The sequence below is a fragment of the Gymnoscopelus microlampas genome, assembly GCF_963454915.1.
Source record: "Gymnoscopelus microlampas genome assembly, chromosome: 7".
Taxonomy (NCBI): domain Eukaryota; kingdom Metazoa; phylum Chordata; class Actinopteri; order Myctophiformes; family Myctophidae; genus Gymnoscopelus; species Gymnoscopelus microlampas.
In genome coordinates this window covers 47,722,124-47,743,242 of record NC_139944.1, presented here as the reverse complement: position 1 = coordinate 47,743,242, position 21,119 = coordinate 47,722,124, and the positions used below count along the sequence as shown (strand labels likewise).

Below are 21,119 nucleotides of genomic sequence, written 5' to 3'. Positions count from 1 at the left end.
TGAAACTAAGTCTGTGTCTCAGCCATGCCTTTATAGCTGAGCCCCCATCAAAATCAATCATAAGCGCTAAGGAGATGATGAGGTTTGCTTTAGCCCACAATTAACCTCTAGTCTGAGAGATTAGCACAGGGTTACGCCAGGTTGTTCTGCATTTTCTCCCCACATTATTAATCCATCAAGACCGGGAACGCATCTGTGTCATTTTAAGATTTATTTGGTAAAATAGCAGATCTACAAGCTCACCGAGTGCCGCCCTATGAGCTTGTAGATCTGCTATTTTTGAAAAATCTTGAAGATGTGTGCAAATCTTTGAACATGTATATACATTTTTAACGTCAAATCTTTGCTTCTGGGGGTCCCTGGAACAAAATATTTTGAGATAGGGGTCCCCGGCCAAATACATATAATTTTGGGGGTCCTTGTCATGAAAAAAGTTTGAGAATCACTGATATTATAGCAACATAAGTTAGAAACACACATAAAAAAACGTATAGGATTTAAAAGACATTTGTAGAATTCCCAAAAGCAAAGATTTGAGTTAAAATGTTCGCTTTGAAAAATGTATATATTCAAAGATTTGCCAAAATGTTCACGATTCTTCAATAAATAGCAGATCTACAAGCTCATAGCGCGGCACTCGGTGCCGCGCTATGAGCTTGTACTGTATATCTGCTATTTTTGAACAGCCCAAAGTATAAGATAATGGTTAAAGTGGTTAAAATCTAAAATGACAAATGCTTTCCTGGTCTAAATGGGTTAAATGTCAATGGAGAACAGACGTGGTTTAACCCTGACATAGAAGTCCTTGGCTGTCAGAAGAACTAAAGCACACACTCATTCATCATGCATGCAGCACACAGCCTGGAGCATTGTGTGGAACAAGACACGTAAAGCCTAATTTATACTCTGTAGATTCAACATGATTTATTTATTTGGCTCATTTCTCCTACAAGTATGTGGAGGGAAATGTTTTTTTTCCCCTTCTTTTTAATAATTCCTTTTTGTAGTGGTAACATCAAGTTATGGACAAAACAAATACTATATTAACCCAATTATCCCTCGATCCATCATCCTGATACAGTAGATCATTGGTTCCCAGGGGTCCTTGAGGGGGTTCCAGGGGGTCCCCAGCAATATTAGTTAATATAGCGTCACAATCATTTTAACCACTTCACCACTTTTTTTTATCTACAAGCTCACAGCGCGACACTTCAGGCCGTGCTGCAAGCTTGTAGATCTGCTATTTTTGAACGTTTTTGAAAAAAAAACACAGATCTTCTCTTCTGGGGGTCCCTGGCACAAAACAAATTCAGATGGGGGTCCGCGGCCAAATACATACAAATACAATACACAATACACTTTGGGGGTCCTTGGCACGAAAACGTTTGAGAACCACTACAGTAGATAATTCCCACACTGGATTCAATTGATCATTATTTAGCCAGATCATCTTTAAAATCTGATATAAAGATTGTCCACAACAACATTGTGCCTGGACGTGCATTAACTCTGGCTGAAGACAGTTCCAGGTATAAGCAGTGTTACGAAGCCAAAGAGGACTTTGAAATGTCTCGGGGAGGTTTCCAACGCTCCAATCCTCTTAGCTGTCAGTCCTGCCAAATAGATTTTGCATGTTTTTGTTTGTTTTTTTCAGCAAGAGGCAGCTTTTAATCAACATTTAGAAGTTGTGCAATTGGATTCAATGGGATTGTTGTTACCACTGTTCCATCTATACCAGTGGTTCTCAAACTTTTTCATGTCAAGGACCCCAAAATTTACACTTATTACCCCGCGGACCCCCATTTGAAAAGATAAGCCAGGGACCCGAATAAGAGAAGGTTTTTACGGCTCTCTAGCAGTGATTCTCAACCATTTTAATTTCAAGGACCCCCAGTTTGACATGCATTAGGCTACGGACCCCCATTTAATGGCATTTATATCTCTGGGACCCCAATTTATATTGTAAAATCAATGTTAATTTAACTCTGAGAGTGTACAAATGGAACCAAATGGACCCGTTAGGGTCCATTTGGTTCCATTTGTACACTCTCAGAGTTACAGACCCATAAGGGTCCATTTGGTTCCTGTCCATCATTTAGCTGGGGACCCCCTGGAACCCCCTCAAGTAACCCTGGGGGTCCCCGGACCCCACTTTGAGAACCAATGATCTATACGCTACTCTAGGAGTCTTAGTAACTCCCCCCGTCCCCCACCCCCGTTAAGTGTATATTGATTCGATTACATTGTCCCAAACTGTATCCCAGTCTAAATCTTGTCCCATGCTTTTATTCTTGAGCAAAGGAATATATTTCTGGGAACCCAACTTAAAATGGGACGACCCCCAGGGAACCTATAACAGTCCTTATACATGCAGATCTCTCTGAAATAGAAGAGAGAATACCGTATTGAGAGACAAGGTCAAGGTCTTGAAAGTCAAAGATATTATTTGTATATCCTCCCAATTCCGGTTAGCGAAAGGTTTCCTCCCCTATCGAGCTTGAGGACACCATTCAAGGTAGTAGGGCGACCGAATAGAACAGTCCATTGAGCTCAATGGAGAAGAAGTGGCGCCCTGTTTTATTCGGTTCCTCAAGCTAGTGACTATTATTCCATACGACCGGTTGAAACTTATAGTCCCAATGTCACGTTGAAAGACCAGAGGTGACCGAGCCATTTCAGTGGTAGCCCGCTAATTATGGAATGAGCTCCCCTCCCATGTCAAACTGGCCCCCACCGTCGAGACTTTTAAATCTCATTAAGTCCCACTTTTATACCTTGGCTTTTGATCCTGTTTGAGAGTTCTGTGGTCTTTGCTTTGTTTCACTGTCTAATGACACTGCTGCATTGTGTATTCTATAGTGATGCGTCTCTTTTTCTTGTTCATTTTTGTTTCTTATTTTGCTGTTTTTTTGTGTTTTTGCTTACGTAGTGTATTTAGCTTTTTTAGATTTTCTGTGCAGCACTTTGGTAACCTTGCGTTGTAAAATGAGCTATTCAGCAGTAAATCAAAATTGGATTGGATACGAGTCAACCTTCAATGTACTTTTTAATACTGTGAAAGTTTCTACTGCTCTAAACACCAGCAAATGAGATAAAATTGGACCGTAGTATAAAGTAAACCACACATTTTGGTAGACATACCCATCAGGAGAAAGTATTTCAGTCTTATTGGTGCTATTAACCCATTAAGCTAAAAAGCTAAAAAGCATTATTTTACACTTTGGGCTATTCAAAAATAGCAGATCTACAAGCTCATAGCGCGGCACCGAGTGCCGCACTATGAGCTTGTAGATCTGCTATTTTTGAACATTCGTGAAAATGTGTGCAAATCTTTGAATATATATATTTTTAAAGCAAACATTTTTAACTCAAATCTTTGCTTCTGGGGGTCCCTGGAACAAAATATTTTGATGGGGGTCCGCGGCCAAATACATATAATTTTGGGGGTCCTTGACATGAAAAAGATTGAGCACCACTGATATAGAAACATACGTTTTTCAGAAAACTGTTGAGATTTAGGAGACATCGGCTTCAGGTCTCAATGGGTTAATGCTTTTCCATATTTTTCTTTTTTTTCCACTTATATCTTCCTCCATCCAATAACTGAGACTTCATAATAAAAAGGCCCAGTGACACATACTGTATATACAGTTCATAATGTGGACATGCCCATCCCCCGTCTGGTTCTTTTTAATTGAAGAGTTGACCGCTTTATATGCCAGGTCGCCCACCATTCCAAACATAGCTTCGTAATAAGAAGTCTAGTGTTTGCCAATATCCTGTTGAAGGTGACAGCGGGATCATTGAGCTGATGAAATTCATGTGGGGGAAGATATTCATCTTGATGACTGACACACACACACACACACACACACACACACACACACACACACACACACACACACACACACACACACACACACACACACACACACACACACACACACACACACACACACACACACACACACACACACACACACAGTAGATGGCTTGCCCTCTAGGGGTCATGCCTTAAAAGAAATAAACTCTCTCGCTCTCTCTCTCTTTACACACACACATGGTGAGTGTGTGTGTGTGTGTGTGTGTGTGTGTGTGTGTGTGTGTGTGTGTGTGTGTGTGTGTGTGTGTGTGTGTGTGTGTGTGTGTGTGTGTGTGTGTACACATCTCATGAAATTCAATTTCCCTAGGGGAATTTGGGACAGCTGCTGAAAGTTGGGGTACCCTTAACCTTATGCGGGAAATAAATACATAATTAAATTCTGCTTTAAGTAGCATGTGAAGGGTCAAACTCCCATTGTACTGTATGTTTTTTTTAAATCATTTTCAAACAGGAGTTACCATTCATAACTATCAAAATGTAACTTTTCGAAAACATGCCATACAACTGTGCTCACAGGCAAACTTGGGGATTAAAACAGAAAACAATCTCATGTATTACATTTTTCCCCATCTGGTTCCGTTTTCTGTGTCTTCCTCTGTGACTCCTACAGTACATGTCCTCTCTCACCGCATGCTCCTATTTGGCCTTCATCTTCGCCTCTTACCTGGCAGCAACGTCTCCATTATCCTTCTCCCAATGTACCCCTCATCTCTCCTTTTCACATGTCGAAACCATCTTAACCTCGCCTCTCCTGCTTTATACCCAAACCTTCTAACCTTTTCACTTCTAGTGAGAATCATAGCATCCTCAATTATTTTCCTCAGTGCCACCGTTTCCAAAGCTGTACAGCATGGTCTCACTATACCGTCTCATACATCTTCCCTTTCACCGGTACACTTCTGTCACAAATAGCTTCTGACACTTTCCTCCATCCGTTCCCTCAAAGTACTCATTCCATCTTCTCAACGCACTGTATCTGCTGGCTAGAACATTTCCATCTCTTTCCTTTATCAACTGAACTTGTTGCACATCCTTCCCATCCCTTTAACTACGTCTTGCCAACTGGTGCAGATCACTTGCTCCCTTCTTAGTGTCCAACCTTTCATCCTTTTTTCCTAGCCCTCACCACCCGTCTCTTCGCTCCACCTTTCATCTCCTTGTACACCTGCCTACTTTCTTCATCTCTCTGGCTGCCTTTCTAATCTCTTCCCTGAACTCCACACAGCATTGTTTATTCTTTATCTTCCACCATTCGATCGTTTTCTCTGTCTTCACAACGAACATCAGCTCTCAGTATTTAACACAGGACTCAAGCCGTGCTCATACACTAAGTCGGCGGTGCCCGGGATCGAACCTATGGCCTTGTGGCCTAAAGGCGAGAGCTCTACCAACTGAGCTACCCAGACACATTACGCTCATGCTCATCACTCTGTCTGGCCTTCTCTTCAACTCAACCTGTTGATATACATGTACTCTTCCTTTAGGATTATACCTACCCCATTTCTCCTCTCGTCCACCCCATGGTAGAACAGTTCAACCCCCTCCAAAACTAATGCCTTGCCCATTGAGATTAATAATTTCTCTAGAAGGGAGACCTACAGTAGGCTACAACAAGGTAGCTATAATGGTGAAATGTTTCCTAAAATGTGCAAGAAATATAGATATGACTTGTTGATTTGACATATTGGAGTTTGCCATTGCAAAAAAAATAGGTCTGGCAGATTAGGTCTGGCCCTACTCAATATAGATTGGATTTCTCTCCCTCCGAAGTTGTGAAGGACCAATCAGGGCCCAGGATGCAAATGTGGGACGGGTTTATCACGGGAGGCATTAATTTGCCGCTCGGAAATGCAGGTTCCACACAGGGATTCCAGACTAATATCTACACAGTGATATTAGTCTGGCCATGCCAGGCTAAAAGAAAACGCATTGCCTATATGCAATGAGCTGGAAAGGTGGGCTTGGACGATTTTCTGCCAAGGAGAGGTTTCGGTCCAAGACAAATGCTTGCAATGGATTCAGAATCATAAAAAAAAAACTAGTTTGACCCCTCACATGCTAAGGGTAGCCCAACTTTCAGCAGCTGTCACAAATTCCCCTAGGGAAATTGAATTTCAATCTTTATGAGATGTGTTTCTAGACACCTTCACAACCACATTGGTGAAGAAATTTCTTGGTAAGGAATTTCTTCTAGGTTTTGACATTATTCTAATAATATTCCCTGACTATATAGAATCCCCCAGAAGCAAAGGTTTGAGTTACAAATGTTCGCTTTAAAAAATATTCAAAGATTTGCAAAAATGTCCATTATTAAACAAGGGAACCAGGAGACCTGGTACTGCCAGACCCCTAGTGGTTGAAATCTGAATGGCCGGGCTTCGCATGACGTGTGTCCCTTCTATGTCCCTTCTATGACGAAAGGGGGACAGACTTTTTTGGCTGGGGCCGGGGGACAAAGTGACCATGCCCATGTATGGAGAAAACAGATACAAAGCCTCATGTAAGCCCGACCCCTTGGGTCTGGCAAAAATTAAATAGCAGACCTACAAGCTCATGGTGCGGCACTCGGTGCCGCACCATGAGCTTGTAGATCTGCTATTTTTGAATAGCCAAAGAAATGTAGAAATGACACAGATGCGTTCCCGGTCTTAATGGGTTAAACTGTTGCAGAACGGAACAGATACTTGCGACTGCTTTTCTGGCCTGCCAAGATGTTGTGGAAGGGGATGATTCACGGCTCGCATCTTATTCTGTGTGCATCTCTCCACAACAAACTCCAGCGAGTACACATACATACATATGTGTATAATTCTGATGTAATAAATCTAAAAATGTATGTAAAAATTACTCTACTGAAAGGATTTATGAAAGTGTAAACAAGCTTTCAACAAAATGACAACTTCAACTTCCAGCCAGTAACCTTCCCTATAGTCCAAGTTAAGTTTCACATTATGTTAGTTGGGCTGGGCGATAGGACTTCAAATTATCACAATTATTTCAAACTTTTGCCTTGATTACGATTTATGAACGATTATTTTGTGGGGGAAAAAAGCAGATCTAAGCTCACAACTCATCACGTTGTGAGCTTGTTGATTGGCGATTTACAATATTTTTTCACACCACCTTAGTATAAGTAACAATGTATAATGCAGTTAATAATACATACATACATACAATTTATATAGCACTTTTCTGAGTACTAAAGTCGTTAAGTGGTTATATTAACTATATTAACTAGAAGTTCGGGCCTCACATATAGCGTCCACCTCACAGCTACTTTGCACCAGTGATCCAACTGATATGGCCATATAGGAGATGTCTATCTGTCATTCCTTGTCCCTTTTATGGGTATATATGGAGATCTCTATATCTGTCAGCCGTTTATGGCCATATATGCTGAGTGATTTGTTAGGGCCTGATGCCATGATGACACATTGAGGTTAGACAACACAGTTCATATTTGGCAGTGGTAGCTGCATTGGAAAGTCCTTATATTGTTATGGCTGATCATGATGACATGAGCTTGACGATGTGGTTCATCCGCCTGCCCATCCTCCCTTAAAGACATTTTAATATAGGAAGATGTGGAAATATTGGGCCTTAAATGTATTGTAATTAAGGGGGGAAAAGTATTATATGCATTTAGCCCCTCATTTGTAAAGGAAATGTACATATGAAATGAAATGTAAAAACAAAAATAAATACATCTAAAATAAATGGTGGGCAGTGTTGTCAGGGGCCCACTGTTCCGGTTACTTATGCAGCTAACTAACCCTTTCCCTGAGCACCGGCCAACTACAGGATTCAATCACAAGAACCCTAGCGTTTCTTGTGGTTAAATCCTGTAGTTGCTCCCCGAAGGACTATGTATTGGGTCCGCTCCTTTCATCCCTCTACAAATTTAAATGTCTTCACCTAAAATAGTAGATCTACTGTCAGTCTCACAACGCCTCAAACCATGTTAAGTGACGAGATCTGCTATTTTCACTGAATGTCCACCCCAGAATAGGGTCACCGTAGGCCTAGTTAAAGCAGAACTATGTCGTTTGGGGTATCAGCGGGCCACTTTGGACACAAATAACATGGCAGCCAACGTCTTTGACTTCATTACCCAAGAGTCTCTGCAAGCATGTCCGACTGTGATTGGCCAGTCTTCGCTTTGACTGGCAGTTCTGCATTGGTGCCTTGGCAAATGCCAGGATAAACCCTGCTTCTCTAAGGGATGACCCCTTACTGGGACGCTACAGTTGCTTCAGATGAAAGAGCAAGCATGTCAAAGCACTAAAATATAGCCAAAGTCTCACACTCCAAGTGCTTGAAGGGCTTTAGGTGGAATGTACCGCTGTAAGCTTACTTTACCATGAGTAGAGATCACGCTTTGGAATGAACAGTGTAAATCTTTTTCGTTAGCAGAGAGAATGTTTCTGAGAAAAACTGTTTCCTAAGCAGAGAATGGTGGCGATTGGAGGGCCATGCCGGGGTCAATTTAGCGTTCATCACATTGCAACACGTTGGGTGCTTGTACATCTGCTATTTTCACTACTTTTTGAAAAGTAAAAGAAAAAAAATAGGGTTGCCAGGTTTAATGGCACAACAAGATGAGTGTAAGTAGTGCACTATACAGTAACATCTTTCATGAGAAAGGGTCAAGTGAAAAAGGGTTGCGCAGGTGAGGTGAGAAACCCTGATACACGACATCAGTGGTTCTCAACCAGCGGTCCGGGGACCACCAGTGGTCCTTGAGAGGGTTCCAGGGGGTCCCCAGACAAATTAATAGTTAGGAACCAAATTGACCCTTATGTGTCTGTAACTCTGAGAGTGTACAAATGGAACCAAATGGACCCGTTAGGGTCCATTTGGTTCCATTTGTACACTCTCAGAGTTAAATGAACACTGATGATGATACTGCAGTGTAGATTGGGACCCCCAAGAAATCAAAATGGTTGAATCCCTGGCATATCTTTTCAAATGGGGGTCCCTGGGCTAATATGTGTCAATAAAGAATATTTAATGTCTCTCAGTCTAGACAGAAACTTATTAGGAAAGCAAAGCAGGTAAAATATGTAAACATATTTCATTTTTGCATGAACGTGTCCTGTACTTTTGGGGGGGAAAAAATCAATCGCTGAAAAATCAATCTCCATTCTAATTCAGCTCTCTGTGTGGGATTAATTCAAATTGCAAGTATAGGCCAATGTCAGCAGGCAGACTAAACAGTGAGGCCTTCCAAAGAGGACACTTTAAGGAAAATACGGGGTGAAACACAAAAAGGAATTTAACCATTTAAGCCCTACAGCACTTTGTTGTACGACAAATAGCTAAAACAGCTGACCTACAATCTCACATGTTGCATCATGACATCTTGTGAGCTTGTAGATCTGTTATTTTTTGCTTATAAATGTATTTATTTTTGTTGAAAAAAATAAAAAATAAATTGTGCCTACTACATAATGACATGCCCAATATACTTATTAGGGAGGCCAGGTGTAAAGTGGTTAATCAGATGAATCTAGGATGAATTTATGACCACAATGGAAACAGCTCCCCAGGACTTTTTTGTGTTATCCTTTAAGCCTAAATGTCTGACTGAACCCCGTGCTGTTTACATTTCTGACTGATAAAAGTATTCAATCAATACATCTGGTCTTGAGTACCTGGTGGCTCTGCCAGTTAGTGCACAGACCATATGTTCCAATGTCTCTCTTATCTCTACACTGATCCATCTGAAATAAAGCATATAAAAGGCCAAAGATGCATCTTTAACCCATCAAGACCTGAGGCCGATTCTACAAAAAATGTCTTCTAACAGTTTTTTGAAAATGTTGCTATATCAGTGGTTCTCAAACTTTTTCCTGTCAAGGACCCCCTAGAAATGTATTTGGCCGTTGACCCCCCCATCTCAAAATATTTTTTCCAGGGACCCACAGAAGCAAAGATTTGAGTTACACTTTAAAACTATATTCAATGATTTGAACACATTTTCACGACTTTAAAAAAAATAGCAGATCTACAAGCTCGTAGCGCGGCACCAAGAAATCTAAAATGACACAGACACGTTCCCGGTCTTAAATAATTAAAATTGATCTGTTCTCCTTCTCTAACAGTGAAGGACTTCCATCTGTATATACGTAACGGAGGAGCTGCAGTTCACAGAGAGTTTACATAATCTGTATGAACTTCCCTTGACCTGGACAAACACTTTGTTTCCTTGGTCTCGTATTCCTTGAACCTGGCCACAAGCACCTGTGTCCTCAAAAAGTTAAATAACAATAATAATGCAAATATTAGTTTTGATATTTTGTCAGTAAAAATGGGAGAAAGACTGCAACGATTTGGATTCAAACCCTCAACATTCCAGGGACCTGTCCTTGGATGCCCTAATGTCACTGTCAATCTTTAATGAAGAAAATAATAATTCCGTTTGATCATCATGGCAGATGAAAGGCTCCCGCCTCAGACTTTTGGCAGAATTCGGCAGCTAGATTGTTGACTAACTCTAGGAGGCGCAAACCTGTGGTCACCTTGGGGTGACCACAGCCCGGGCACCCATAGGCTCTGGAATGCCCCGTCTGAGAATCTAATATAGCTACGTCAGTGTCATCTTCTAAATCACTTCTGAAAACACTTTTGTACCAAGGCCTTCTCTCATATTCTTGGATTCATTCATTTACTTCCTTTGTGCTAATTGGCTGTTGTCGTTTTACCTTGCTGCACTGTATTTTATATACAGTTACGTAAAGCACTTTGTAACCAAGTTTATTATTATTCATTATAATTATCATCATTGCATTGTGAGCTTGTGGCTCTTTCCCCAAACCCGAGCCAACTACAGGATTCCATCACAAGAACCCTAGGGTTTCTTGTGGTTAAATCCTGTAGTTGGCCTGGGTCCCCGAAGGGCTATGTACTTGGTCCGCTCCTTTTATCGCTCTACACACCATATCTCTTCACCTAAAATAGGAGATCTACTGTCTCTGTTATGAGCTTGTAGATCTGCTATTTTCACTGAATGTCCACCCCAGAATAGGGTCACCGTAGGGCAGGCCTAGTTAAAGCAGAACTATGTAGTTTGGGGTAACAGTGGCCACTTTGGACACAAATAACATGGCAGCCAACGTCTTTGACTTCATTACCCAAGAGTCTCTGCAAGCATGTCCGGAGAGGACGTGCTGTGATTGGCCAGTCTTCGCTTTGACTGGCAGTTCTGCCTTGGTGCCTTGGCAAATGCCAGAATGAAACTCATCGTCTCCCCTATACAGTAATACAGTCAAGCCCCTAGCAGGGACCCCCCTGAGTCTATATATTTTATGGAAGGATGATTGTTATTACTTAAACATGTAACTTAATAATTCTGTGGAACATATTATGCTATATAGTTGTTAATACGTTATATAGTGCTGCTTTAAGTACAGGACTTCAGTATACAGTAGCCTATGCAACCATCAGTAAAATGGCATGCATGAAGGAAACATTTATTTAGAAATTTGAATAAAAAGAAAAAAGTAGAAAACGAAATATCTCCACGATGATCCTTTTAAAGCCTGGTTTATAATTAGTTGCGTGCCAGCATCACACACCGAAAATAACCAATCTACAAGCATTGTGTTGCAAAGCAGTAGATCGGCTACTTTTCGTGCACAACAACAAGGCGCACAACCCAATAAATCAGGCAGTCTGTAACTTCCTTAGCATAAACGGTTATAAAAGGTTATGGAGTAATCATGTCATTTCCTGCCTTTGATTATAACTTTCATTTTGTCTCTTGGACTGGATAACTGATGGCAACAGCTATCCAGAGATGATTGCTTTTCCTTTTTCAATATCAAGAGTAAGTAACAATTACATTAATTATGACAATTATGTTATTTGTGACTGTGATTGCTGTGGCTCACAAACCAGTGGCACTGCCTACAGTCCACATAATTGATCACTTATCAGCCAGGCATAATTGATCATGCATCATCCAGTCACATGTCGGACTACCTCAGTACCAGCGGTGGAAAAAGTACTCACATGTTTTACTTACAGTAAGTAAAAGTATCAATACTGCAATGTAGAAATACTCTGGAATTCAAAATTTACTTGAGCAAAAGTACAAAAATAATTGTATCAAATGTACTTAAAGTACCAGAAGTTAAAGTACTCATATGCACAATGTCCCATTTCACTAGTTTTCAAATGTATAACAATCTTTTGAAAATAGCAGATCTACAAGCTCACAAGGCGCGTTTATGAGCTTGTAGATCTGCTATTTTCAAATGGCCAAAATGTATATAGGGCTGAAATGGTTAATGTATATTTTGCAATAATAATCAAAATCTTTATAGTAACTAGTTACTAAAGTTTTCAAACAAATGTAGTGGAGTAGAAGTACAATATCTGCCTCTGAGATGTAGTGGAGTAGAAGTAAAAGTATAGAAAAATTGAAATACTCCAGTAAAGTGAAAATTCCTCAAATTTGGACTTAAGTACAGTACTTGAGTAAATGTGTACTTAATCACTTTCCACCACTGCATCCAGTCACATGTAGGACTAGCTCAGTACCTCTACAATTCTGACAAGCTGTCAATGTTGAACCGTTTATATAAGACTCAAGAGAGGAATAGTCAAGCAGTCTTACCAGAGGATGAAGCCCATCATGGAAAAACAACACTGTGACAAGCTGTTCTGACAGTTTATACAGTCTGTATCAGATGATGATGGCTTTTCTATATAAAGAGAGTATATTTCAAAATGTGTATGATTAATTGAACCAGGATCACATGGCTCTAAGGGCAATGCTTTGTGTAATTTTGTCATTTTAGATTTTAGCTATTAAAAAAATAGCAGATCTACAAGCTCATAGCACGTCACTTCGTGCCACGCTATGAGCTTGTAAATCTGCTATTTTTTAAGAATCGTGAATATTTTTAATCTGTGAATATATAAATTGAACATTTTTAACTCCAATCTTTGGTTCTGGGGGTCCCTGGAACAAAATATTTTGAGATGGGTGTCTGCAGCCAAATATAGGCTACATATAATTTTGGGGGTCCTTGATACGAAAAAGTTTGCTCACCAATGATATAACATACATGTTTTTTGCTAGGATTTGGAAGACATTGTAGAATCGGCCTCAGGTCTTAAAGCAGTGGTTTTCATCCTTTTTCATATCAAGGTCCATTATTTATTGGGCATTTGAGCCACGGACCATCATTTGATGAGATTTAGACTCTCAGACCCAAGACTTGGAATATTTTGTTATCATTGTATAGGATATTGTCCACAATTCCATGCTTTATCTGTGAGATGACATTCAAACACTGATCAAAATGAACAATTCTTATATATTCTCTCTAATTGTGTAGACTTCTTGTAAATGAAGTAATGCAGATTTTCAACAATAATGTAACTCTTGAGAGTGTAAAATGAAACCTCTTACATAGTTAAAGATATATAAGGGTCCATTTGGTTACCGCATTGTGAAGTGGATTCCATTGAACTGGTGAACAAACATACTATAGATTTTTTTTTGGCCAAAGCTCAAAGTTCAGAGAATGGTCTGTGAGTAATATATATGTTATTATAGCTGAGTTTGAAGAGATGTATCTCCAGATTAAACTAGTAAATTCAAACAAATAATTAATCAGCGGTAGAGGTCATTGTGAAGTGGATTCCATTGAACTGGTGAACAAACATACTATAGTTTTTTTTTTGGCGAGAGATCAATGTTCAGAGAATTGTCTGCGAGTAATATATGTTATTATAGGTGAGTTTGAAGTGACATAATCATCTCCAGATTAAACCAGTAAATTCAAGCAGTTTGAGTTTGAAGTGATGTATCTCCAGATACTCTCCATCATTTAGCTGGGGACCACCTGGAACCCCCCTCAAGGACCACTGGTGGTCCCCCGGACCACTGGTTGAGAACCACTGGGTCTGGGTTGAAGGAACTGCAGTCGGTCGGGGAGACAGAATGTGTTGTTCCTCCCAGGGTTTTCAGGTTTTCCTGTGCAGAGAGTGATGCTCTGTCTGTGCTATTCTGCCCTCCAGTTAAGATTAAGTAGATCTGGGACCATGTCATTCGGATTGGTCATCCATGGTCTTAGGACATCTGGAGCTTCATCATTTAGGACTTTCTGGTTCTTAACCCATTCAGACCGGGAACGCATCCCTGTGTCATTTTTAGATTTCTTCGGGCTATTCAAAAATAGCAGATCTACAAGCTTATAGCGCGGCACCGAGTTGTAGATCTGCTATTTTTGGGGGGAAATAATGAAAATGTGTGCAAATCTTTGAATATATATGCATTTTTAACTAAAATCTTTGATTCTGGGGGTCCCTGGAACAAAATATTTTGAGATGGGAGTCTGTGGCCAAATTACATATCATTTTGGGGGTCTTGACATGAAAAAGTTTGAGAACCACTGATATATATAGCAACAAACATATTTTTTTAACTGTTAGGATTTAGAAGACATTTATAGGACCCCCAGAAGCAAAGATTTGAGTTAAAAAAATATATATATTCAGAGATTTGCCCAAATTTTCAAGATTTTTCAAAAAGAAAATAGCAGATCTACAAGCTTGTAGAGTTTGTAGATCTGCTATTTTTGAATAGCCAAAGTATAAGATAATGGTTAAAGTGGTTACACAGATGCGTTCCTGGTCTTAAAGGGTTAACTGGGACAAAAGGCTGTCATGGCTGTACGGTGTACCTTTGAAACAGGGACGATTGTGGAATGCATGCAAGCACCAATTTTGTGGAAGAAGTCAGACCTCCCTCTGTGTTCCATCCCTTCATATTCACTTTGGCCAAACTCACTGTTGCCAAAAGGAAGGGAGGAAAAACAGGGATTTATTCAATACGAAGACAATCTAAGTCCTAGCACACCTGCATCAAACGGTGGCCGTTATTTGCACATTCTTTTCATGGTCAAGCTTTAGGTTCTGTTACGTGCCAGATGAGTAGGATTTACCAAATTACTATTGTAGTTTACTCTTCTGTGATTGACAACTTAAAGGAGTAGTTCACCCAAAAAAATACGTATTTTCTATCAATTACACACCCCATGAAGCCTTGTCATGGAGATGTTTTGTTTTTGTCGCATTCCTGAACCAATCATTTGATGACCGGCGGAAAGATGCTAATGTATCCGGTAGGAGACTCAAAGGAGACTCTTTGAGTAGGAGAGGTCATCACATTATTGGCAAAAAAAAAGAATCTCCATGAATTCAATGCTTCATGAATCATGGGGTGTGTAATTGATAGAAAATAAGTCATTTTTTGGGTGAACTACTCCTTTCACGGATAGGCTACTACATACATTGTATCTCCATATTTCAACGTATGTTCTTTTTTCGTAAATGAATGCCTTACTTTGTGAATGTAAGGCACAACAGTAGTGAAAATAGACGATCTACATGGGTTCAACAGATCTGCTATTTTGGCTTTATTTAAAACTTTTTCACGTGGTTAAGTGTGTCTGTGGGTTTAATAAACCAATGAAAAGTATTAAGAGCTTGTTGTGCCTAAATAACTACGTTGGATGCAGAGACTATGGGAACACACTTCATCCCAAGGGCCGTTAGCTGTACAATGAAGCACTGGGGGGGAGAGGAGGGAGGGGTTTGGCCAGCTAATTTTCACACTCACACACACACGCACACACACACACACACACACACACACACACACACACACACACACACACACACACACACACACACACACACACACACACACACACACACAGCTAAAAGAAGAAAACCTTCAAAAGAAGGGACCGCACACTTCTCAGGACTGATATTGCTTTTTTATTTGTTGCACAAATAAGTCTTATTTAGTTTATATATACTAGACCATACCCGGTCGACGCATCCGTGGGGGGATATGCGCACATGATCTGGCAACCCGGGAGGCAACATTCTTTCACACATAAACGCTAATAAGAAGCTGAGATTTGATTAAATTGAAAAACGGGCTTCACAGTTAAGTTCAGATGGTAATGGTCAATGGCTGTGTGCAAACCACTGAGGAGAACCGGAGAACCGGGTAGCTTCACCACTACAGACAGTCACCACTACAGACAGAGGTTACTAGAATTATAGTAGGATAGTAGGATAGTAGGATATATATATATATATATTTTTTGTGTTCTCTTTTAACTGTGTTTTTTTTTTACCTAGGATTTTAACTTCTTATAGCTGATATATATATATATGTTCATCATGCTTCTTTTTGTATTGACAATCTGTATGAATGTATTGCACTGGAGCTGTATTGCACTGGAACAAATTTCCTTCGGGATTAAGGTACTGCAGCTCATTTGAGAGTTCTGCACCGATACCATGATACATTAAAGCAGCTTCCAGCTTCTTTCAGCTCGTGGAGCGAGTGCTTGTTTAGGCAGAGAGACCAGGCAAAATCATTTGATTTAATTACCATGGAAAATCCACAATCTTCCAGTTCATTTCACTTTGCTGAAGAGAGAAGGCAACCTTATCCCCTTCGATCAAAAGTGTTTTTCCCAGTAACCGCTCAACGTTTTTCCGCTCGGTAGTAGACAAATAGGGTGAGGGTGAGTTCTGTGAGCGTGTGGAAAAGTGTGTGGATCGTTCCTACAGGTCTGGTACACCCAAGATAACGGACTGCCGCTCCACCGCTCCTCATCAAAGTCCAAGAGGGATCTGGAGCCAGGCATCTCACTCTGCTGTGGTTTGAAACACAGAGTGACATGCCTGCTGTTCCTTAGCCCATTAACCCATTGAGACCTGAAGCCGATTCTACATGTCTCCTAAATCCCAACAGTATTCTGAAAAACGTATGTTTCTATATCAGTGGTGCTCAATCTTTTTCATGTCAAGGACCCCCAAAATTATATGTATTTGGCCGCGGAACCCCATCAAAATATTTTGTTCCAGGGACCCCCAGAAGCAAAGATTTGAGTTAAAAATGTTTGCTTTGAAAATATATTATGTTCAAAGATGTGCACACATTTTCATGATTTTTCAAAAATAACAGATATACAAGCTCATAGCGCGGCACTCGGTGCCGCACTATGAGCTTGTAGATCTGCTATTTTTGAATAGCCCAGAGTGTAAAATAATGCTTTTTAGCTCAAATCTAAAAATGACACAGTTCCAGGTATTAATAGGTTAAGACCGGGAAAGCATGAGTTCAGTTCGGGGCCCTCCCCAGGCTGGCAGAGGGAGAGTAGCGCGCAGGATAACACGCTTCGCTTAGGCATTGGCACTGGGTGAAAAATAGGGGTTACAAAATCGTGGGATATCTTTTTTTTAAGGAAGACCGGGAATGCATTTTAGATTTTTATAGCTGTAACAATTATCTTATACTTTGGGCGATTCAACAATAGCAGATCTACAAGCTCGAGCTTGTAGATCTGCTGGAACAACATATTATGATGAGGATCGACGGCCAAATAACATAACTTTGGGTGGTCCTTGACAAGAAAAGCTTTGAGCACCACTGATATAGCAACAACAGTTTTTTCAGAAAAATGAAGACATTTTGACAAAGATTTGCACAGTTTCACAATGTTTCCAAAACATATTTTTGAAAATAGCTATACTGTACAGCCATGACAGCCTTTTGTCCCAGTTAAGAGCCAGAAAGTCCTAAATGATGAAGCTCCAGATGTCCTAAGACCATGGTTGACCAATCTGAACGACATGGTCCCAGATCTACTTAATCTTAACTGGAGGGCAGAATAGCACAGACAGAGCATCACTCTCTCTGCACAGGAGGAACCTGAAAACCCTGGGAGGAACAACACATTCTGTCCCCCTGACTGACTGCAGTTCCTCTAACCCAGTGATAGCCCAAATAAATCTTAATAGATGACACAGATGCGTTCCCGGTCTTAAACCATTGAGACCTGAAGCCGATTCTACATGTCTCCTAAATCTCAACAGTATTCTGAAAAACGTATGTTTCTATATCAGTGGTGATCAATCTTTTTCATGTCAAGGACCCCCAAAATGATATGTATTTGGCCGCGGACCCCCATCAAAATATGTTGTTCCAGGGACCCCCCAGAAGCAACGACTTGAGTTAAAAATGTTCGCTTTAAAAATATATATATTTAAAGATTTGCACACATTTTCACGATTTTTCAAAAATAGCAGATCTACAAGCTCGTAGCGCGGCACTCGGTGCCGCGCTATGAGCTTGTATATCTGCTATTTTTGAATAGCCCAAAGTGTAAAATAATGCTTTCTTAGCTCAAATCTAAAAATGACACAGTTCCGGGTCTTATTGGGTTAATGGGTTAGAGCCAGGATAACCCGTTTTGCAGCTGTGTGTGTGTGTGGGAAGGAGGCATAGAAGCAAAGGGTGTTGTGTGATGGAATGAGCATGTCACCGTGATGTGTCCAGTGGCGTCTGTGACGCTGCATGGAAATGGCTCTACAACCTTCTGACTGACTGGGTGGATCGTCTTTGTCAGCGAGTCCCTGCAGTTATGGAGTCAGAGACACTCAAGTCTCTGGCGGCAGCAGCAGCATGCTCCTGTTCTATTCAGGCTCCAGGGCAGAGCTCTGCTTTCAATCACACTTTTGTGTTCCAATGCACTCTCCCTCACACGCAGACAGTGGTGGAAAAAGCACTCAAATGTTTTACTTAAGTAAAAGTATCAATACTGCTATGTAGAAATACTCTGTTACAAGTAAAAGTCTGGAATGAAAAATGTACTTGAGTAAAAGTACAAAAGTATTGCTATCAAAATGTTCTTAAAGTACGAAAAGTAGAAAGTAGTCATTATGCAGAAGGTCCCATTTCAAATGTATAAAAATCCTTTGAAAATAGCAGATCTACAAGCTCACAATGCGTCGCATCGCGACGCATTGTGAGCTTGTACATCTGCTATTTTCGAATGGTCAAAATGTATATAGGGCTGAAGTGGTTAATGTATGTTTTGTAATAATAATCCAAATCTACAAAGTAACTAGCAACTAAAGTTTTCAAATAATTATAGTGGAGTAAAAGTACAATATTTGGATCCGAAATGTAGTGGAATAAAAGTAAAAGTATTGAAAATTGGAAATACTCAAGTACAGTACAAATACCTCAAAATTGTACCTAAGTACAGTACTTAAGTAAATGTACTTTACACCACTGTCCAATTTACTTTCCCTCAGACGCAGATGTACCCCCCTCCTCCTGTTTACTCCCGCTCAGCCTTTATCTGGCTATTTCTAAGAAACCTTTCCAGTTTATTGAATCAGACTGCCACCCTACACTATACACACACACACACACACACACACACACACACACACACACACACACACACACACACACACACACACACACACACACACACACACACACACACACACACACACACACACACACACACACACACACACACACACACACACACACACACACACACACACACACGTAAATAAAATCGATCGGAGAAGCTATTTTTATATTCTAGGTGCTCGGTTTGGAATTACAATCAGCCACATCCCTATCTGTCACACAGCTCTGATAATGTGAGGAAGCAGACAACGACAACAAGTCACACGTGAAGCGAACACTTTGATGATTACTATAGACTAGACAGGAGACGAGTTCATCTGACACCCAAACACATCTGATAAAAGGTGTTTTAGTTTGTGTCATTTATACCGCGGCTATTCAAATACAGTGGCTAGTTTACGGCAACCAAGTCCCAGTGTGGATCTTTCTTTACTCTATGTAAGAGCCAGGTTTTTTGTAATATCATTATTATGTTATCGTGGTGTCAAAAATAGATTAATATATTAATCACAAAGCGGACATTGACGATAATGAATCGATTCATAATTGTGAAAAATCAATTAATTGTTTCATTTTTATTTTATCATTTTTTTAAAACGTTTTTTTTTAAATATACATGTATTTTTTTTTATCATATTGCTAATTGCACAGAGCAGCAGCCAGATGTAGATGTTGTTCAGTATATCTTACTGCTTGTATTGACTGATGAAAAAGTCGCTGCGATAGAGAAAAGTGTGATGCATCGCGATGCATCGTCGAATCGTATTATTTCAAGGATAATCGTAATCAAATCCTGGTGAATCATAATCTAATTGAAACGTGAGGGCAGTGCCAATGCACATCTATATTGTGTTAGTTGATTTGTTTACCCTTTATTTTCCATTAGGCACCATTACTGGTTTCATTGGTAATTAGCTTAAAATAGTTTTTTTTCTCCTTGTGCTTGTTAAGTACCTTAAGGGTTTTGAGACAGTTGAAGCCGTGGAATGACAGAGAGCACATCTGTTTTTGACCATGACATGCATTTGTCTTTTTTATTTTTGTGTTAAATAAACAACAAACAACTTTAGAAAACAACTATAAAAAAACAAACAAAACATAAATGTATCCTCCTCAGCGGTCCTCTCTTAGTGTTTTGCACTTGCGTTTCCCCAGGATGAGAGGTGGAGATGCATCTTCCTCTCTGGAGCAAGCAGGTCTCTTTCGGCTCTTGTTTCTCATGTTTCTGAAAGGAAATGGATCACAGTCAGTGTTTTTTTCGACTCATGTTGATAGAAATGTAGAATAGAAATGTACTGAAAGAAATTATACTATTACCAACCAAATACAAACAGATTAACTGTGGTTTGGTGAATGTATACAGTATATCAGACACATACAGAATGGTGAATGTATACAGTATATCAGACACATACAGAATGGTGAATGTATACAGTATATCAGACACATACAGAATGGTGAATGTATACAGTATATCAGACACATACAGAATGGTGAATGTATACAGTATATCAGACACATACAGAATGGTGAATGTATACAGTATGTCAGACACATACAGAATGGTGAATGTATACAGTATATCAGACACATACAGAATGGTGAATGTATACAGTATGTCAGACACATACAGAATGGTGAATGTATACAGTATGTCAGACACATACAGAATGGTGAATGTATACAGTATGTCAGACACATACAGAATGGTGAATGTATACAGTATATCAGACACATACAGAATGGTGAATGTATACAGTATGTCAGACACATACAGAATGGTGAATGTATACAGTATGTCAGACACATACAGAATGGTGAATGTATACAGTATATCAGACACATACAGAATGGTGAATGTATACAGTATATCAGACACATACAGAATGGTGAATGTATACAGTATATCAGACACATACAGAATGGTGAATGTATACAGTATATCAGACACATACAGAATGGTGAATG

General features: G+C 39.9%; 1 protein-coding gene across 1 annotated transcript in view; it reads right to left on the bottom strand.

Annotated features, from left to right (window-relative positions):
* Positions 1–20,264: 20,264 nt before the first annotated feature.
* Positions 20,265–21,119, bottom strand: part of rad18 (RAD18 E3 ubiquitin protein ligase) — a gene marked incomplete at its 3' end in the record, with an annotated part of 93,597 nt that continues 92,742 nt past the window's right edge. The window contains exon 13 of the mRNA XM_084063446.1: positions 20,265–20,376. Coding sequence (XP_083919572.1) covers positions 20,265–20,376 — 112 coding nt within the window. The remainder of the gene's footprint in view (positions 20,377–21,119) is intronic.